Below are 22,192 nucleotides of genomic sequence, written 5' to 3'. Positions count from 1 at the left end.
CTGCACCACAGCAGGAACTTCTAAAATTTTTTTAAATCCAGGAGTTCCCATCGTGGTTCATTGGTTAAGGAATCTGACTAGGAACCATGAGGTTGTGGGTTTGATCCCTGGCCTTGCTCAGTGGGTTCAGGATCCGGCAATGCGGTGAGCTGTGCTGTGGGTCTGGCGTAGGCTGGTAGCTACAGCTCCGATTAGATCCCTAGCCTGGGAACCTCCATGTGCCACAGGAGTGGCCCTAGAAAAGACAAAGACAAAAAAAAATTTTTTTTAATTAAAAAATAAAAAAGATTTTAAATCCAAAGAGAATACAAAAAAAGGAAAAAAAAACTGTAAAGAATGTGTTAATAATCTACCTGCTTTATTCATAGCAAGTACCTCCTTCAGATCCCATACAACTCACTTATTCCTACTTAGGATTTATTTTTTGGGGGAGACAAATCTGATAATCTGTTGACCAACAGAAATCTAAACCCAGATCTGTCTGACCACCTCCAATGCCCCAGGCTTTCTCACCAGTACCATGGTACTCAGCATTTCTGTTGGCTAACCTCGAGGACCAGACTAATTGAAAACATAACCAGAAAATTAGAGCTATTGTAGATCACAGCAGGAAGAGCTACCTATCAAAAGAATTCTCATTTCAACTCTCTTAACCCAACTACTTACACTTTTTACCTTAACAGAAAATCTTTTACTCTAAACCCAACTCCTACTTCTCTCCCTGAAACAAATTCTGGCAATCCATCAACATGGGTTGATATTAGCTACCAGAACAGTATCTGCCTACAAGTAAAGCACTATGACATTCTGGAGACAGCTATGTGAGTGCGGTCCACACCATTCACTGCACACAATAAAAAGGACTTCCACCAATTAAGTCACACACATCTGCCTTTTTTTTTTTTCTTTTTTACCGCCGCACTTGCAGCATGAGGAAGTTCTGAGCTAGAGGTCGAATCAGAGCTGCAGCTACCAGCCTAGACCACAGCCACAGCAACACCAGATCAGAGCCACATCCGCAACCTACACCGCGACTTGCAGCAATGCCAGATCCTTAACCCACTGAGCGAGGCCAGGGATCGATCAAACCAGTATCTTCAAGGACACTGTAAAAGGTTCTCATGCCACTGAGCCACTACCAGAACTCCCAATATTTGTTTTACCTGAAATAACTGTAAAGTATAACTCCAAAATCATCTAATAAATGCTTAGCAATCAATATTATGTCAGAGAAACAATTTTTGCTATCTTAAGCCCCCTCATATATAGTTTAGAAAAATAGCAACTTTAATAAGCATTATAACCTAAAGAATATTAATCTCTACTGAAGGAAAATATTTAATTATAATTTGAAACACCAAAAGATTTAAAAATAGAGTAAGCTGACTACTGAAATTTGAAACCAACTAGTGGTACAAATATAACCATCATCCATTTCCATTATGGACAAAATTTCAAGTAGTTTGGCATAATCACAGAATTCAGGATTTTGACATGACTACAGCATTATACATGATACTCCATAAAATATCTTTTAAAAAAAGCTTCATCTGCTATACTCAGCACTTGTTCTCTTCACTATCTGCAGGTCCTGAAAATGTACCTGTCGCACACCTTGCTTTTTCTGCATGCCTCTCCTCAAGCTCAGGTGCCCTTTCCCATTGTCACTGTCTATTCCCCTCTCAGCAAAACTCTACAGCACTGTAGTATCTAAGAACCATGTCACAAGTGTTAACTCATTTAACTCTCCCTTCAATAGTATCCTCCTTTTACAGCCTTTTTTTTTTTTTTTTTTTTTGAAGACCCAAAGAAAAATTAACTTACCCCAGTTTCCACAGCAAATCTATCCAGAGCCAGGACTTGAATGCAGGCAGTTAGCTCCAGACAGAACTATGTTCCTACCAGGCTACACTGCCTCTCAACCAGCACATACCACACTATACACACAGACTAATTCATCTTCTTGTCTAGACAGCAAGCGGAGACAGGCCTGTGTCTTCAACAATTTTAAATCCCCCAATGCCACCACACACTAGGCTCTCAAAATGTCTGATGACTGACCCAGAGGAATTCTGGAGAGCATGACAATGTAAAATTTTAATTGGGTTTAAAGTCCACCTCTGCCACTTACTAATAATATACCCTTGGGCAGGTTAAACAAACCCTGCAGTCTCAAGGTTACTTCTAAAATGAAGCTAAAACATGCTATGCAATGTTGCATAGCTGAGAGAACAATTTACATAAAACACTAAAGGCAGAGGCCAGCACGTAGTAGGTACCCAACTGAAGTACCAATTACTATTGCAGAAGTAGCCCTGAATGGGAAATGGAGTATTAAATTTGTATTTCTCTAAGATAAAAACTTGAATCCTACTTTTGACACTAACAGCTTTCTTCTGGGCATATATTCCTTACTCTCAGCTTTAGTTCTCTCTCTGTAAAATGAGAATACTAAGAGAATAGTGAAGATTAAATAAATTAACACATGTACAGTACCCCGTACTTAAAAGGCACCCAGTAAGTTAGTGCACTACTTGAACAGAAACACCCACTTCAGAAGCGACTGTCCTAAACCTGCCTGAGGCCTAGAGGACTGGCCTCCATTTCCACTCTCACATGGGCTGCTTCAAATCGAGCTCTCACTTGGAAGCGTCCTTTCCAGAGCTGCAAACTGTTGCAGCGCTCATCAATTTATTACTGACTTCTGGTTCTCAGCAAGCCAAAGTCTACTCAATGCCCTCCCCTGTCAGCATAACCTGAGAGCTTATCCCAATCCCCAAGTGGTACTTGGGAATTTATTCTGGAGTTCCACTTCAACGAAGTGTTTCTTCTTCCTGCCTTTCTTTCTCTTCTTGACCTCCTTATGCCAGGGAGCATTCCTCTTACCTTGCCAAGTCATAACCTAATCCACAATGAAAATTTAGTCAACTTCATGCTTTTCAACTTTTTCATGGATTCTCCTGGATGAAACTGCCCATTTCCAATCCTTCATGAGGGGAAAAGGAAAGGAGTCGCTTTCGCTCCATAGTGAAGTAAGACTAATGCCCAAAGTCATCCTAAAAGTGAGTGCTATTTAATGGGCCCAAGTGGTGAGAACTTGCCATCTTATAAAAACAGGAATTAGACAGCCAACAACTTAAAAAGGGAAAGTTTTGCACAATGAAATATATATAAAACATGTATAAAACATTTTAACAAGTTAAAAAGCATACAACCAAATATGAATGAACCCATAATCTAAATTAAGAAATAGAATATATAGAAAAAGGTATTTATAATATCACTTAAATTCCACATTTTCCACCTCCAGAGATAACCATTCTCCTGAATTATCATTCCCTTAATTTCCCAGTAATATTATAAAGTACATTCATAAATGACAAAAACTACAGTTACATTAGTTCTGTTAAAATGGCAATTATTTTATTAACATTATATATAATGTTCTTTTGTACAGAAAATTAACATTGCAGGCCTGCTATCTTTTCAAAGGCTTACTTACATACAAGGCTGGTCCTGACCAGCATCTGGAACTTGGATTTCAGGAGGGTTCCCATCGCCCCCTCAACTGATAAGAGTGGCTGTTTCTAAACTGTGTGTACAAACTGTACAGTTTACCTAAACACCTACTTTCCCTATGGAAGTTTTGGTACATGCCAGGCAGAGGCAGCCTACGCGACAGCTTCCAATAAACCCCCTGATACAGAGTGTCTAATATGCTTCCCAATAGGTGTCAATTCACACATGTGGTCATAACTTATTGCTGAGAGAAATAAGCTTGTCTTGTGTGACTCCACCGGGAGAGGACTTCTGCCCACATCCCTCCTTTTCATGACTCTGCTTTATATTCTTTTGCTGTAAGAAATCACAGCAGTGCATATGACTAGGTACTGGATCCTGTGAGTCCTCCCAGTAAATCACTGAACCTGGGAGCGAACTTGAGGATCCCTGGCATAACATAACTGCCTAATGTGTATTTTATATACTATAGAAGGATTATATTAATGTAATTTTGTTTTAGATATATTTCCAAAGAACATATGATTCCATCAAAAAAAAAAAAAAAAAACCAGAATCGTAACAGTAAATTTCTGAGACTAATTTTTACTTAACATCATTTTGAAAATTGATTCATGTTCTATTTTTTTTCCCTTTTTGACCACACCTGTGGCATGCATAAGCTCCCGGGCCAGGGATCAAACCCGCACCACAGCAGTGACAATGCTGAATCCTTAACCTGCTGAAGGATCTGATATTGCCGCAGCTGTGGTGTGGGTCGCTACTGTGACTCAGGTTTGATCCCTGGCCTAGGAACTTCCACATGCCTCAGGTGGGGCCAAAAATTAAATAAAATTATGTAGCTAAGGCTCATCTTCCACTGACAAAAAGAATTCCACTGTATGACTGTAGCACAATATATGCGTTCACTCTCTAGCTACTGTTCCCACATCTTTGCTATCATAAGTATCACAGATAAGAACTTTGTATATCTCCCAGCGCATGTCTGCAAGGACATGCAAGGACATTCTCTAGGCTGTATACACAGAGAAGTGGGATTGCTGAATTTCAGTGTTAAAGGCATCATGGATCTACACGCTAAGAATACTCTTGAGTATCAGACCTTAACACTGTCTTGTTTTCCAAAGAGTGTATGTGAGAGAGTCAAGGAGCATTCAGATTCCAATATTGCAAATGTTTATTAAGCATATAGCCTATGCCAGCTCATGTGCTGGTTGCTTTTTTTGTTGTTTCTGTCTTTAACATCTCACTTACTCTTTCAAATAAAAACATATTAACCTTTTATTTTATTACACTGAATGAAATAAAATCTACAGGCCAGCAGAAACTCAAGAATTCTCCACTTAATGCATATAAATTTGATAATTATCTTAAAATAAGAATGGGTCTTAAAATCCCACATACTACATACAGAGTTTTTCTGGTGTCCTTTTGGGAGGAGGGTGACCAGCTGTTCCATTCTCCTAGAACTGAGTGAGAGGTTCCCAGAGATGCAGGACTATTAGTGTAAAACCAGAAAAGTCCCTTATAAATGCAAACAGCTGTCCAACCCTCTCCCACGTGTCAGTACACAGGGTTCTTGTCCTGTTCTGCTGCTTATTAACAGGGGGTCTCAGGAAAATTACTTTCCTTTTTAGGTCTCTCCAAAGTCAAGTTTTTGCTATTTTTATGATTTGTTAATCCATGCAACTAATGGCCCTGGTCAAAATGAATATTAAACAAAAACACAGTTAACAAAAGAAAAAAGATACAACTTAGAGACTTATGAACTGGCTCAAAACAACTGGCCAGATTTAGTAAATTTTTTTTTTTTTTTTAATCACAGCTGACCTATTTAATTCTTAGTCACATGATGTGGTACTTTTTTTCCTAATCTAATCCTAAATGTTTTATAAAATCACTTTTTCTGTATGACTACTCTGTAGAGTAAAATGGCTCTTTTTTTTTAAAAAAAAAAAAAGTATATATAGTTGACTTACAATGTTGTGTTTCTGGTGTACAGCAAAGTGATTCAATTTCACACACACACACACTTTTCAGATTCTTTCCCATCATGGTTTTTTATAGGATGTTAAATATAGTTCCCTATGCTGGAGTTCCCATCATGGCTCAGTGGTTAGCGAATCCGACTGGGAACCGTGAGGTTGTAGGTTCGGGATCCCTGGCCTTGCTCAGTGGGTTAAGGATCTAGCGTTGCCGTGAGCTGTGGAGTTGGTTGCAGACAAGGCTCGGATCCAGCGTTGCTGTGGCTCTGGCATAGGCCGCCAGCGGCTACAGCTCCAATTCGACCCCTAGCCTGGTAATCTCCATGTGCCGCAGGAGCGGCCTAAAAAGTGGCAAAAGACAAAAAAAAAGTGTGTGTGTGTGTGTGTATAGTTCCCTATGCTATACAGTAGAACCTTGTTTATTTTATATACAGTAATTTATATCCGCTAATCTCAAACTACTAATTTATCCCTCACTGCCTTCTTCCCTTTTGGTAACCATAAATTTGTTTTCTACATCTCTTTTCTAAGTTCTTATTTTTTTTTAGATTCCACATATAAGTGGTATCATATATTTGTCTTTCTCTGACTCACTTCACTTAGAATGATAATCTCTAGGTCCATCCATGTTGTTCAAATGGCATTATCTCATTCTTTGTAAAACTCCTCTTGAACTACTATTTTACTTAAATTACTGAATATTTTTCCATTTAATCATATACAGTTGCCTCTTGAACAACATGGGTTTGCACTGCATGGTCCATTTAGATGTGGATTTTTTTCAAAAATAAATACTACTCAGTCCATGTTTGGTTGAATCTACCTACACGGAAGGCTGGCTGTAAGTCATAGGTGGATTTCTGACTGCGTGGAGGGTCAGTGTCCCTTACCCCTGGGTTCCTAAACATCAATCATGAAGAAGGTTAGAGGTAAACTTTAACAGAGAAAAAAAATTTTTCTAAAGTATTACCTTTTAAATGTATCAAAAACACCTGAATCATCAAAATTAATGGCATCGGGGTGTCCAGGAGGTAGACATACATCACCAACATGAATTTCACAACATGGAATGCCATGCTGCACCACAGTCAAGCTTGGATAAAATGAAGACCAACCTAAGGTCAAATCAAACCACAGTTACAGAAAGGATGGAAAGTGAAAGTACCTGAATTATTTATTATAAAACAGACATATCACTTCAGAGTCTTTAAAAAGTTATTAAACTGAGATTTTTAACACGTCATGTATCTTGGCCACAGAGCAAAAATAGTATGTGATAAATGATGATGATTGAGACCATGAAATAGTCTGTGAATCATTATGTCTGACATAGTGTTACTGTAATAGGCTTTGAAACATGATTCAGGTATAAAGCGTATTTGGCTTAAACCTTAAACCAAAATGGAATTACCAGAATACTCCATTCCCCAAACTATATTAAGACAACAGAGAACTTATTATAGTATGCTACATGAATCTAAAAAGTTTATACCCACAGGAAGTAGAGCTCCACCTGACTACTGCTAAGACACCTAAATGACATTAGGTATTATTATAACGCATTTCCTTTGGTAGTTTTATTTAGTTTGAAAGAAGTTTTCTCTTGAAAAATTTTTTTCTTAGTCATCAAAGAATTATGCCACAAGACATAATTATAGATTTAAGAAGCTTTCTTTAAAAAGTTACTACAAATTCAAATTGAAGCCCTACCTTTATTTTTAACATAGAAAGGGTGGTCCAGTTTACACTCTACAGTAAGTAAACCATCTTCTACTGTACCAGGATCAAAAGTCAACTTCAGTACAGACTCGCCAAATGATACACTTTCTTCATGTGATAACAACTTTAGACCATCAGAACCATAGCCCTGGAAATACATGCATAGAATGAATAAATTGGCAATATTCAAGTCAACATGGAGTGAAGTTCCTATTATGTTTTTTAGACTTTGTAGAAAAGGTAAATAAACTAGGACAAGATTCCTGCCATTAAGGAGCTTCTGACCCAGCGGTGAAGAAAGGCAGAAATATGAATTACTACAATATAAAGCGGACTGGAACAAGCACTTCAAGCATAAATATAAGGCCAATGAAGTTCAATAAAGGGAGATAATAACCCCAAAAGAAAGATTAGGGGGGCTTTCAATTCCCATTTGAATTGGAATCTAAAAGAGGAAAGAAATTTAGAAAGGTAGAACATGCCTTACATTAGGAATGGTTGTAACCAACAATTTCTTTGGAGAGTGCTGAGTATATGCTAAAAACTCAAGATTAATTCATTGTTGGGGCAAATGAGACTGCAAAGGGAGGCCCACTTAGTAAGTAATGCGATCTTAAAGAGAGGCAAAGTGCTTAAACTTTCCTTTGAGAAGGTATTGGGAAGTGAATGAATATATTTTTATTAATATGACTATCAATTTTAAGATGATGATAAAGTCTACAGATAAAAGGTACCTCTAGTATTCAATTTATTTGAAGATAATGAGGAAAACCCATTACAGTCTTGAACTGACAAGTGCAGTGGTGGTAGAACCAAGCTAAACTTAAATTCGGCCAATATTTATTGAGCACTTAGTTCAGAGAAAAACAAAGGAGGCAGACATGCCAATAGCTAGCTATTAGTATCCACTCAGAATAACTAATGAAAGAAAAGGATAACTGCAAAGAAATCTTTACGGAAACAATTAACTGACTATGAAGGAAGGAAACAATCAACTTCATGGGTTTGAATCTGGCAATCAAGAAGGATATAACACTTTTAAAAGAAAAGGGGAAAAAAATAGGCCTGGAGGGGTAAGAAAAGGGTGAGTCCAGTGTTGGTTATCCTAATAACTAAATTACAGAATCTTCTTAGAGATCTAAGAACTTAAAACTAATCAAATCCCATCTTACAGATCAGGAAGCCAGTGCCAGCGGGGTGAATAGTCTGCCCGAGGCCAGCCATGCAAATAGTTGGCCGAGCTCGAGGGTCTAGATCTTTTGACTTCCAGAGAAGAGCAGTCTCCACGGGCCACTGTGGAGCTGGGTGGTATCAGCAGAGCAGTGGTAAAGAGAGGCATCAACAAAGTCAAGACACCAGTAGGAGAATCACATCACTGCCATGCTACACAAACCAAGAGGAGACAGTCCCCTGCGCCAAAGGCTGCAGAGATGTCAGACAGAACAAGCAGAAATCTCTTTAGAAATTAGAATTAAGCTAGTAACCTCTGGGACAATTTTAGTAGAGCAGTTGAGGCTAAAGTCAGGCTAGAGTAAACTTTACTTTGAAGCTAATAGCAAGAGGGGGAAACTGAAGGCAGCCAAGTAGGGACTATTTTTCTCAAGAGGCTCAGTAACAGGTGACAGCAGGATCAAAACAGGAATTTTAAACAAGCACACTTCACCTGCCCAATTTCTCTGCCCACAGTGGAGATGGAGAAATTAAAGGTTTCAAAGATAAAGGTTTCAATCAATATTTATCCTTCTGCTGCCCACTACTGCTTTTGCTTATAGACTTAGAAAATGCCAGTATTTTATGGGGTTATTTTGAAAGTAATTTAACATCAACTCTCAATAAACCATACAGGAATTTTGTAGATTACCTAATAAAAAGCTTTGGTTTGTTTGTTTATTCATTTTAAGTTTAATGACAGTTTAGTTTTCCCTAAAATAAAATGTATAAAAAGTGCTAAGAAATACTTTTTCCCACCTAAGAAAGTTTTGTTACAAAGGTAAAACCTAAAGTCACTGCTCCTCAGGCTAAGCAACAGAGTAGTCACAAAACCTCTTCCCAAAATGTAGATGTCATTTGCATACAAAAGTAAATGAAGGATACTCCTATAGGTTAATAGTAAACTTTATGCTCCTTTGTGAAAGACTTGGAAAAGCCTTAAGAATTTTAAATCAACCTTGTGAGTGCCCATCTGGAGATCTTCCTCATTATCACAGCCTTCGGTTCTGGCAAAATCTTCCACATCCTGCCATTCCTTATTGCTTCCCTTATGAAAGCACAGTCGTGTGCCTAAAGTTTAATTAAAAAACAAATAATTAGATATGTGACTACTGTGCTACACAAGTAAACTACAGAAATTTCAAGTATTTCTTTTACCTTTCAAAAAACAGTGCCAAGCAGTTGAAGGCCAGGAATTGCACCATCCCAAATCATCATCATCTGAGAGGGAGGACATGCAGAAAATACCAGATTCTGACTCGCTGTTTGCCTGTGAAAACACATTATAAACTTAATTTTTATTTTTAAAATATATTTTGTTAATATGCATCTTTAGGCTCTCTTATTAGAGGATAACTTATTCTTAGGGGAAAAAAAAAATGCCTTTGAACTGAAGTTTTGGGAAGCTTTAGCTAATAAATGCCTGTTCCCACTACTAACAAACTTGCCTAACAGTTAACAGAGCTGTACATAAAATCTAATCCAGATCACAAGCAGAACAAGGAGAGATGCTATTTCCCATCTGTGTGTTCTGCAAAAGAATTTCTTAGAGAGGGAAAGTTAATGTATGTCATCTGCTGTGCAAACTGTAAAAGCTGAATCTCATGAATAAACTTACCCTTTCATGTCTGACTGGTGTTTCCTCCTTCCAGTGGTGATGAGGGAAGCCTGGCTCACTCTTAGAAGAGGACACTGGTGGAGGGCGTGCATAGGAATGTAAACTTTTGCTAGTAGCTATGATGTGTACAGGAGATGATCTAAAATAAAGAAGCCATTTCAGCTATAAAGCAAAGGTCCTTAAAATAGAGCTTTCCCTTTGATAAAAAGAAGTACATATTCACAATACCAATGTTATTACATAAAGACACCTATGCAAAACTAGTAAAGACATCACCACACCATAAATCACCATACGCCACCGCAACACTGGATCAGAGCTGCATTTGCGACCTACACTGCAGCTTGCAGCAACACCAGATCCTTAACCCACCGAATGAGGCCAGGGATCAAACCTGCATCCTCATGGACACTAGGTCGGGTTCTTAATCTGCTGAGTCACAACAGAATTTTCAGAAATAACTTTTAAATGAGGATCTAATAAGCTACTCTAACTTTAATAAGCTACTCATTAGATGGTCAACAGCATTATTACTTTTTTTCTTTTTGGCCATGCCTGTGGCATGTTGAAGTTCCTGGGCCAGGGATCAAACCCATGCCACAATAGTGACCCAAGCCACTGCAGTGACGATGCCAGATCTTTTAACCTGCTGTGCCACAGGAGAACTCTGCATTATTATTCCTAAAACTAGGAAAAAAAAAAAAAAAAAAACAAAAAAAAAAAACAGTGCTTTGCAAGGATAGAAGTTTTTAATTAAAGTACAGCCAATATTCCCACCTGTTGTAAAATGAGCACTGCATAAGAGGACTCTGCGGACTGGTAGCAATATTTGCTAATTCTGTTAGCCAATCCACCTCATTCTCACGGTAAGTATTTTCCGATATGTCTGAGGTATTCTGGTTCCAAGATGGTCTCGGATATTCTTGATGTGACACATCTGAACTCAGCTGGTATATGGCAGATTGAGTAGAATCACTTTGAACAGCCTGAAGTTCAGGAAGATCATCTGCAAATAAGCACACTCAAAATTTTAAGAAGGAAATTACTAATACAGGGAACAATATTATAATGACAATTGAAGAAAGGCTCTTCCTCAAATGTAGCTAGTTAATTTTGTGAGGAAAAGTGTAAATTCAAAATATTTTCTGGAATGAAACAAGTTTCAATCCAAAAAAAAAAAAACCAAAACCTGACACCTTATACATTTAAGGGTCAAGAGAGCCTAATAAATGTAAACATATTAATGAGGTCACTATCCAAACCATGTAATTACCACAACTGTTCACAAACTGGTTTCTAATTCCACACCCCCCAAGTTTTTTATAGCTCACCCAAGAATAATCCATACATCCCACAGACATTTTTATGTTACCATATTAATGAGGAAAAAGGCATTTTATGTGTGCATATATTAAATTACTGTTCACACACTTTAACCTGTTATACAAGATTACTGTAATAAACAAAACCAACAACTTTTTTTCCCTTATTTTTTAGGGCTGCACCCGGAGCACATGGAGGTTCCCAGACTAGAGGTTGATCGGAGCCGTAGCTGCCAGCTTACACCACAGCCACAGCAACATGGGATTCCCAACCCACTGAGTGAGGCCAGGGATCAAACCCACATCCTCATAGATACTAGTCAGATTAGTTTCCACTGTACCACAATGAGAACTCCTGAAATCAACAATTTTCAAAGATGAAACTTAGATCATGTTATTAATTTTTAGATACTACTTATTCAACTGTCTATGCTAAATTATTTATTTTAATGAGAAAGTCTGAACCCAGTAATATTTATTAATTACTTTTTCCAAAAGGTGAGTTCATGCCAGACTCGAGTTATTTAAGAAAGAAAACTATACACCAAGGCTATGAACACTATAAGGAAAATTGAATTCTAAAAAACTGAATTAAAAAAAGAGAAAGGAGGAGAAGAAAAGTATCTTGCAGGCCTTTAAAAAAAACAAAAAACAAAAAAAAAAAAGCTCTGAAACACATACCTAACAAACTCCAGATCCCCAGGTCTCTTCAATATTTAGGTCAAGAAGTTCTTCTAGTCTGAGGAATTCTCCTAAACTGTCACTATAAAAGGACATACTCGTAATTCCTATTCAGGGGAATATCCCAGAATAGCTCCTAAAACTGAAATGTCTTACGAGTACCAATTTAGGATATCGATTCATAAAACTAAAAGGTATCCCCCTTTTCAGAGGAGCCAAAGCATCATACCAACTTAAAGATAGTCACTCTCTATAATTCTCATGGTACTGTAGTAGTTTCCGTTCTCTCACTGTCAGCCCTTAACTATCACATCTTTATTTACTGTGAAGAGTTTATCTCTTTTAAACTCTAGGTATAGGGGTAGTACATGTTTTTGACCTCCAGATCCTTCTGAAACCTAAAATGTGATGATGGAGAATCAAAAACCTGATTGAAATGGTGCATCCTGCTCAACAGCAACCACTACTCAATGACCATCTGGACCCACAAGCCTTTAGCATTCAAACAGGTTATATCCCAAGACCTTCAGTATCTCCAAATTCCCAAAGAGACTGGAGCACATAACCTCCTCTAGTTTATCATTTATAAAACGAGAACAATCACATTTCACTGCTTTTCTGAACTCAAGGAAAACTGCATATTAAACAGGGACAAAACCAAGAAGAAAAGCTGGGCAGCAAGCCAAGGTCACTCATCAGTGGCTTACTCTCTTCAACACTGGCCTCAAAGCAATGCAATTCAAAGTCATACCTCAACAAACCTACACACGTCTACAGGTCCTGTATGTTTGGAGTAGCTCAGTAGCAGTGATAATCACAGAAGTCAGATCCTCAAGTCTCAAAGCTCCACTGTAATTTTCTCATCATATCAAGGAGCCAGGCATGAAGAGTAGCCAGGCAGTTTGCTGAGTTCACGTCAATGTTTCAAAAGTAAGTCAATGTTTCAAAAGTAAGACTTTTTAAAAAGCCACACAGCAAGGTTTTAACAACTAAGGTGTTTAAAGACTCCACTTTAGCCACAAGGCCTGTTTAGTTTGATAATTTGTAAATGAGTCTCTATGATAACTATAACTAGCCCAAAGTTATCTTGGCTTTAAGTAATATTTTATAGCAATAACAAGAAAACACTGAAAACTATGATACAAAAACTTCACATGCTTTTTTAGCAGTTCTAGGTAGGTGGAAAAGCTAGCTAAACATGAAAATTAATCTGAATCTCGCTGAGATTCAATTTTGTTTACCAAGCTCCATGTGTTCATCACAAGAGTTGTATCCAGGAGAGGATGGCAAATTTTCATTACACTGCAGCAGCTCCAATGAGTCATTCATTCCTGAAGTTCTCTTGTCCATTACCAGCAGGAGTTTCTGTACTGCATTAGGCATCTGATTTGTCTTTACTTCCCACACCATGTTATGGTGCTCCGACTTAAAATAAAAATTTAAAAAATGTCAAATCATGATTTGAAAATGATATAAAATCAGACATATCAATGTTATAGCTTTAACTTATTCATACATTGCTACTTGCATTCTTCTCAAAACTTTTAGACATGGATGACAGATGGACTATTCTGGTGAAGATTCTATTTTAATTTCTCTACTTATTAACTGTGTTCATTATTTTGTTTTCTCATCTTCTGAAAGTGAGCAAGTTTAACAAACTTAAAATTACATTCTCTAAAGAACATTAAAGAAAGAGTTGCTTAAAATGGCCATATATTATACTTCTCATAAACATGTTTTCTTAATGAGAATTCAGAACCTAATCATAATAAAAAAAAAATACATGTCCTTCTGAATAGGCTACTATTTCTAGAAAGATGAATAATAATCATGGGAAACAGCAAAACAAATAGTAAATCTATCATTATATTAAGTCTACCATTATAATGAAAAAGAAAACTATATGAATTAATACACCTAAATAATTTCTCAGCAAAATCTACCAATTAAATTTCATTATGACAGTAAAATGTGATTTTAACTCTTACACTCTTGACTTTGGCAACTATCAAATTAATCATTTAGCATGAGCAACAGCACCAGGAAGATTCCCTGATTTCTCAGGCTCTACAAGCTCAATTTTCAAAAATGTTCTAATGAACTAATATGAAATACACAAAAAATTCTAACATTCCTTTTTTTTCAAAATAAAACAAGAAAATACACTGCTGTTAAAAGTCACTAAAAGTTAAGAACCCTAGCCCAAGCTGATCAAACAATGCAGTGAAAAAGCTTTCTAAGAGCTTTCTAAGCTATGACATAATCACCAACAAATTTTTTTCTACAAAGTCTTTATTCATGAATTTTTAAATTATGAAATGTTATCGTGACTATAAACTATATGACCACTGTGGAAAAAAATGAAAAAATTTCTAATCCCACCAACTAGATTTAGATACTGTTATATTTTGGTGTATTATCTTTGGTGTACAATCCAACCCTTTTCATGCAGATACCTACAATCATTTGTTTTCCTTCATACTTTATGTTTTCCTTAACATAAGTTCATAAGCATTTTCCTAGGTCACTAATTTTTTCAAAGATCCATTTTAAATAAATAATACACATCATCAGGAGGTACCAAAATTTACCTATCCCGCCTACTGCTAAACATGTTCCCATTTTTTTCACTCTTCTAAATAACATTACAAAGTATTTGTTTACATACAATTATTTCTTTTTTTTTTTCCTTCCTTGCTTTTTAGGGCCATACCCAGGGCAAATGCAAGTTCCCAGACTAGGGGTCAGGTCAGAACTACAGCTGCCAGCCTATATCACAGCAACAAGGGACCCGAGCGGCATCTGCAACCTATGCAACAGCTCACGGCAACACCAGATCCCCAACTCACGGAGTGAGGTCAGGAATGGAACCCACATCCTCATGGATCCTAGCCAGGTTCATTACTACTGAGCTGCAACGGGAACTCCTGATTATTTCTTTAGCTTCCCAGAGACAGATCAATAGTTGGATGGCAATTAAACATCTTCTTAAGGTTCCTGACACAAACAGCCAAACTGCCTATTGCCTTTTACTTTATTTCTAAATTTTTTTTCAGATGCTTTCTGCCTGCACCCCTCAAACATTACCCAATTCTTGGGCACTGCTCTAGGACCTTACACAATACCAACTGTAAGATGTACTATGGAGTAGTGAAAAGGGCACTGGGTAAGTACAAGGAAACACTGGTTTGATTCCAGCTTGATCACTTATTAAATCTACGATCTAAGTGACCAAACTTCTTACTTACTCAATATCTCCACCTGCAAACAGGGCTAATAACACCTGCTCTCATTTCCTCCTTGAATAGTTGTGAGGATGAACTTAAAAAAGGACTTCTTAAAAAAAAAAAATTACCCCTAGCTTGACAATATGGCATTATTATATTTTGGGCACTTAATGTTCTAAACAGAAAAGTTACTGAAAATAGCTAACAAAGGAGACCCAGATAGCTAGCAATTCAGCTTCAAAAATCTCCTCCCTAGGAAATATAAGCTTTCCAGCACATCTCAATAAAGGCACATATCATGTCATTACTTTTAAGCAAATCAAAGTTGATCTAAAAGATATCTGAAGCATTCTCAAGAAATGAACATTCCAGTAATTACAATCCATCGTATAGTAATTAATCACAATCTTATTATATAGTTACAGCAAATCTGCTAGGGTGTAGCAATTAACTTCCTACAAAATTGGTGACTATAAGGGACGTGGCTAGTAATACAAATCAATTTTTCAAGCATAAGTGGCCCAAACCCTGATTATGAGCCTATACCTTCTTACTGCAAAAGCCAAGCAAACTTATCTTGATCCGTGATTCTCAACCCTTGTGGCACACAGAACCACGTATGCTTTAAACCAATGATGCTCAGGCCCCACCTTCTAGAGAATGTGATTTACTTGGTCTGGGGTACAAACCTATGCACTGGTTTTTCTTTCTTTTCTTTCAAAACAACCCCTGGTGCATCACGAGAACCAACAGGTTAAGAATGACTGCTACATCCCTTTTTTATCTAAATATGTGTATACAGGAGTTCTCTTGTGGTGCAGCAGGTTAAGGATCTGGCATTGTCCCTGCCATGGCTCGGGTCAATGCTGCAGCATGGGTTCCATCCCCGGTCCAGGAACTTCCACATGCCACAAATGCAGCCAAGTAAATAAATTAACTAAAATAAATCCACACGTGTGTATATATTCATTTCTTTCTTTCTTCTTTTTTTTTTTTTTTTTTTTGGTCTTTTCTGCCATTTCTTGGGCCGCTCCCGTGGCACATGGAGGTTCCCAGGCTAGGGGTCTAAATGGAGCTGTAGCCGCCGACCTACGCCAGAGCCACAGCAACGCAGGATCCGTCTGCAACCTACACCACAGCTCACGGCAACTCCAGATCGTCAACCCACTGAGCAAGGGCAGGGATCGAACCCAAAACCTCATGGTTCCTAGTCAGATTCGTTAACCACTGCGCCATGATGGGAACTCCCTATATTCATTTCTTTAACACATATTCCATACAAGGCATTATACTAGGTGCAATGCTGAACCTCGATGATGAACAGTTTATCATGATTCTCAAGAAAACTACACTTTAGTGCAAAGACATAAGCAAATGACCATAGTTCTGCAGGGCTGGGCTATGAATGGGTAAAAAGGGAGGAGGGGAGGCTCCCAATGAAACTCACATGAGCAAATTCAGTTAGCAAAGCACTGGATGAGTTCAGAAGAACATAGATGCCAGAAGGTACCATGGCCTGTGTGTCTTGTGGTCATAAATACTAAGGTTGGAAAGGCAGACTGGCATCAGAATCTTCAATCCTAGTTTAGAGAAACTGGTCCGTTGTTTGTTTTTTTGTAGACAAGGATAAGTACTTGGAAGTAAGACTACTGAGTTTATACATTGTATTTGCTATTTACTAACTGTGTGCTCTGGACAATTCATTTAAAATCTTTATGCCTTGTCTGTAAAATGGAAATAATAATAAAAGCACCTATATAGGTTGTTGTAAAACTCAGTGAACTAACAATAGTGCCTAACAGAGCAAATTCTCAAAGTAGAGTGGCCAGAATTATTGTCAACAACTAGTAGACAAGGGGAATCATGCAAATTTTTGAACAAAGGTCTCACATAATCAGAGCTATCCTTTAAACATTTTTTTCAGTCTACTTAAAAAATTCTACTGCAACACAGTATGAGTTTGCAAGAATACCTGTAACAAATGTTTAAGGGAAAGTGTATTAAAAACACTATATTCAGGAGTTCCCCAGCAGTTAAGGACTCCGTGTTGTCATTGCTGTGGCTCAGGAACTTCCATGTGCCGCAGACGTGGCAAAAAAACAAAACAAAACAAACAAAAAAACAGCATACTCACATTCCCGATTTCTGTCTATGCCACCCGCTCCCAGCTTTCTTTGATAGGGTGCTCAAAAAAGAAATGGTAATAGGTAGTGTCAGTGTAGGGTCCTTATTTAATAATGCCCAAAACATGTGAAGAACTAGAAATTCTATATGAGTTCTTAAAACAGTTGATATTAAATTTAAATAACAGATTTGAACTCTTTTCATGGAAAACTTTCCAACATCTTAAGTATGGAGAACACAATTTAACCAAACTTAATGACTCAAATTCTGAATGAACATCTACTGTACGTACTTCATATACCGACATGACTGGTATAAGCTGGCTCGAGCTGCAATCTTGAAATTTTTCTCATTTTTTTCCCCTTTATTATGAAATTCAGAGTGACTATACATACAGATCTCCTCAGAGTTATTCTTAAGGATATGAAACAAAGCTGCTCTTGGGAGCCACAGAAGCAGAGCTGCAGTCCTCTGGTCCCTCCTGGCCCTCTGCAGCTAGCTCTGCTATTCCCCCTCCGCAGGTCCTGAGCGCCCATTCACATGCACTCACATCTCCTTGCAAATCCCAGCATTTCTTCAGCACTTTGTCTCAGAATCTATCAACATCCCATCACAATACTCCTCAAATCAAGTTGGAAAAACATTTTAGTTCCAAAACAAATGACAAAAGGGACAAAATAAATACTTGCTTAACTTGAGTTCTGTATGTTTATATGCACCTCTCACTGTCCAAGGCTATCAAAAATTTGGTCTTGAGATAGTGGAGGGTTTCCTTCTGTAAACCTCCTTGGAGCTTAGACTTCAAATTCAGACTAGAAATTGACCCACTAGCCAAGTAACCCGGGCAAGTTGCTTAACCCCAAGGTACCTTTACTTATTTCACAGGGCTACTGTGAGAATTAAATACATGAAACCAAAAGTCAAACCCATACGCAAACTTTCAGTTTTCTGTCTCTCAGTTTTCTGTCAAAGTATCTGGGGGAAGCAAGGCCTTGACATAGTAAAGGAACACCAGAGAGTCTGTACTCAAAAGTAACTCCCCACATACACCAGTTAAACATTCATTTTGATAAATAAACAAGCTCCTCTTTCAAATTTCTCCTGGTAGGGCTAACACTATTGTTCATTCATGCTTCTGTATACTGCTTTGGTATTATAGGATTCAACATAGCTTATCTTGTGTTTTAGTTAACTCTACACACATCCACTTCTCCACTGTATCAGTGATTCTCAAAAGGAAAGAATAAAACTCTCCAGCAGTTGTACTTTAAAATGTCATGTTCAATATTACAAAATTTTTTGAGGTGAGAAGGCCCTATTGTCCTTGTTTTGCAAATTTTCAGAAGTGAATACCCACAAAATCTTGAGAGAAAGAAAGGAAAACTAATAGCTAAGTTTCAGTGAATGAGAAAGAAGGAAATGAGGTTTTACTAAATGTTTACCTACTATGTGCTGAGCATTTCCACATACTTCATCTCAGCTCTGAACAAAGTATGAGAAAAACAGGGCTCTAACAAGTGAATAGGACCATTTTCCCTTCAAAAACAAATCAAAACAACCTGAGAAAAAGGACAAAAGGTAAAGACCAACATAGGTTACACATCTACTTTTAAGAGTCTATTCCTCCCAGAATCCTTATCTTTCCATCCTCATTATGGATATCAAGGGAAGTGATCTACAGCCCTCCTCCAATCCTGAAGGACTTCTCTATCAAGCTCAAATTGTTTGGCGAAGAGGGGATGAAGAGAAAGTAATGTGCAATTACTTTCTACCTCTAACACTGGGAATTAAGTTAGTATTTTAAATGGATTACATAATTCCAAGCTAAAATGAGCCTCCATAAAAAACTGTAGTAAGTGCAACTTTCTATACCAAAAACATTTGGGGGCCTTAATGCAGTTAACTAAAAAACTACAGTTATTTTAGAATTTTTTCTTTCTTTCTTTCCTTCTTTCTCTATTTCTTGGTATTGTTTTATCTTTTTTTTTTTTTCCTTTTTTTCGGCTGCACCCCTGCCATGCAGACATTTCCAGGCCAGGCATCAAACCCAAACAAAAGCAGCAACCTGAGTTCACAGCAGTGACAACAGCAGATCCTTAACCCACTGAGCTACCAGAAACCTCCTAAAACATTTACAATGATTAACTTTAAGATTTCAGTATAAATTATAAGAAGTACCAGAGTAAATGTAGATCAAAATATGAAGGAATATGAGCATTACTGACAAGTCAGGCATAAACAAGAATATACAAGAGTGGAGTTCCCGTCGTGGTGCAGTGGTTAACGAAACCGACTAGGAACCATGAGGTTGTGGGTTCGATCCCTGCCCTTGCTCAGTGGGTTAAGGATCCAGGGTTGCTGTGAGCTGTGGTGAAGGTTGCAGACGCAGCTCGGATCCCGCGTTGCTGTGGCTCTGGCATAGGCCGGTGACTCTAGCTCCTATTCAACTCCTAGCCTGGGAACTTCCATATGCCGCGGGAGCGGCCCAAGAAATGGCAAAAAGACAACAACAACAACAAAAAAAAAAAAAAAAAAAGAAAGAATATACAAGAGTATCACTGTTAATAAAGAATATCATTTTTCCTGAATTTTGTGATATACAATTTGTCAGCTTAAAAAATTTGTTGTGATTTATTTTCTCATACTAGATATATATTCACTATCATACCGAAAATACATGTAAAATACCTGGCATAATCTAATAAACATGCTACAAACTTCTTATGGTAGCTTAAGGAAGAAAAAATTTTAAAGGTACTGATATTTTTATTTGAAACAGAAACACAAGAGACCAGCTTGCAATTCTCCCTCAAGAACCTTCAGTGGCTGGCAGTTTATTCATTCATGAAGCCCAAGCCATTTGCCTTCATCACTGAGTATTTGGATAGTGAGGAAAAAGTCCAAAGAAATTAAAATACAGTGGAGGAGACAACCCTTAAAGCGACAGTACCATGTTTTAAGTCTGAGAGGTAGGCACTGAGAAGCATGGAAATTTGTGGGGAACCCAGGAGAAGGTAACTTTTAAAATAATGTATGTGGTACAAGTATGAGAAGTAAACAAAGGGGAAGAGTTTTAAAGGCTGAAAAAGGTAATTCGGTTTATGAAACGAAATAAAATGGAAACTAGAAAGTGAAATCAAGATTCATTTCATAAATACTGGTGTTTTGCTGAAAACGTGGTAAAACGGCCTCCTCAAAAGTATAAAGTAGCTCTTTTACTTAATACGCTTAACGAGTATATTTCATTCTTTTGAATATAATTCAGATTTCCTTAAAACTTTGCCAACTATTGCCTACTCGGCAAGAACTGAGTGGTTTAATCACGGAAACTGAACAGCTGACCCCAACACTCTCGCTAGCAAGCTAAAGCAGAAAACAACAGCAAAACAGCAACAAAAAGCAAAGACAGAAAGTCCTACGAGTACAATACAAATGTAAATCACTATCAATAGCTAAACAATAAAAGTATTTACAAAGGTTAAGGTCAGTTTAATTCTCAAAAGGTAACTGATGGAATCATTCGCTGCTAATTAGAGGGAAATAAATATAAACCACTTAGTCGGAATTGTTGGTGGAACTCAACACTTCCGAATATAAACACAACTCCCTATCGTCCTCCCTTAGTATCAGTGGCTCCCAGAGCTAAAGGCTCTAGAATACATCCCCGCATTCAGCGCTTCTTTTACAGAAGGTTGTTGCCGAAAACTCCTAAAGAATGAACTCCAGAAGGTGAAGAATGCCCAACGGCGAGTAAAATCCCCTAACAGCAAGTAGCGTTTAAAGAAACCACAAAAACCCGGCCCCGGCTGCCGATTTCGCCTGGATTCTTTTTTGTTTTGTTTTAATCTGCCTGGGGCAGCAGCATAGGTTGGAAGGAGAAGACTGGAATCTCCTGCCAAACCTCGGCTCCGGGTCAAACGGAGGCACAGCCTCCAGGTTCACGCCAAGTCCATCCCCCACCCTCTTTCGCCATTCATCGCGTTCCCTCCCCTCCCCCCATCATGTGACCGCAGCCTGGACTCCAGGCTTGTTTTTCCCCTCGGCTCAGCCCCACCGCGCAGGCGCCACGGAGCCCATTCATTCGAACTGCGTAACAATGAGCTCCGGGGCCCAGCAGCTCCGCGAGCTTCCCAGCTCGTCCCAAAGCCCCTCTCTGCCCGAAAGAGGCGGCGCCTCACTAGAGTCCCCCACCCCCGGCCAGCTGCCCACCCAGGCCAACCTCCGACCCCCCGCCCACACGCGAGAAGTTGAGGTCAAACTTTCTTGGGCAGCCCCGCTGCCGCGTCAGGCCCCTTCCCCCGCCTAGGCCTGCCCCATCTTCCCACCCGGCCCGGCCACCCACCGCGCAACCCGGCCCGGGGCGTCATCCTCGCCAACGCCTCCCAGCCTCAGTCCCGAGACCCCCGCTGGCCGCGAAGCTCAGGTGAGCTCGCGGGAGGCGCCACTCCAGGGGGTTCGCCACGGGCAAGTATCGGTCGGTTAACTGCTCCCACCATGAGGAAGAGGAGCGCGAACCCAAGCCTGCCCGGCGGCCGGATCCCCTCGGGATCCTGCCCCTCCCTTCCCCACCCCCACCCCTTCCCGAACAGAAAGACAACAAACCCGTCGCGGAGTGCAGGCAGCCCTGGCTCGGGCCCCCCTGGCCGCGACAGCACCACAGGCAGCTCCCATACTCCCTCTCCGACTGACGACGGCCTCCCTGGCACGCGTTACCGCTCCCGCCGCCGCTCTTAGTTCTCAACCGAAACTTTCCTACTTACCAAACCCGTCGCCATTACCAAGTCT

The 22,192-nt window shown here is 38.9% G+C and overlaps 1 protein-coding gene across 8 annotated transcripts in view; it reads right to left on the bottom strand.

The window, feature by feature from the left end:
- HBP1 (HMG-box transcription factor 1) overlaps nt 1-22,192 on the bottom strand; it is a 27,856-nt gene extending 5,664 nt beyond the window's left edge. Inside the window, exons 1-9 of one of the 8 annotated variants that reach the window (XM_021102061.1) lie at nt 22,168-22,187; nt 17,418-17,468; nt 13,295-13,478; nt 10,828-11,056; nt 10,051-10,189; nt 9,591-9,702; nt 9,391-9,503; nt 7,215-7,371; nt 6,475-6,619 (exon numbers count right to left, since the gene is read on the bottom strand). In XM_021102061.1, the coding sequence (XP_020957720.1) occupies nt 6,475-6,619; nt 7,215-7,371; nt 9,391-9,503; nt 9,591-9,702; nt 10,051-10,189; nt 10,828-11,056; nt 13,295-13,463 (1,064 nt within the window). In that variant the 5' untranslated portion in view covers nt 13,464-13,478; nt 17,418-17,468; nt 22,168-22,187. 8 annotated transcript variants of the gene reach the window in all.

Source organism: Sus scrofa, chromosome 9 (genome assembly GCF_000003025.6).
Source record: "Sus scrofa isolate TJ Tabasco breed Duroc chromosome 9, Sscrofa11.1, whole genome shotgun sequence".
Lineage (NCBI taxonomy): Eukaryota > Metazoa > Chordata > Mammalia > Artiodactyla > Suidae > Sus > Sus scrofa.
The sequence above is the reverse complement of the archived record's forward strand: the minus strand, read 5'-3'. Positions and strand labels throughout refer to the sequence as shown.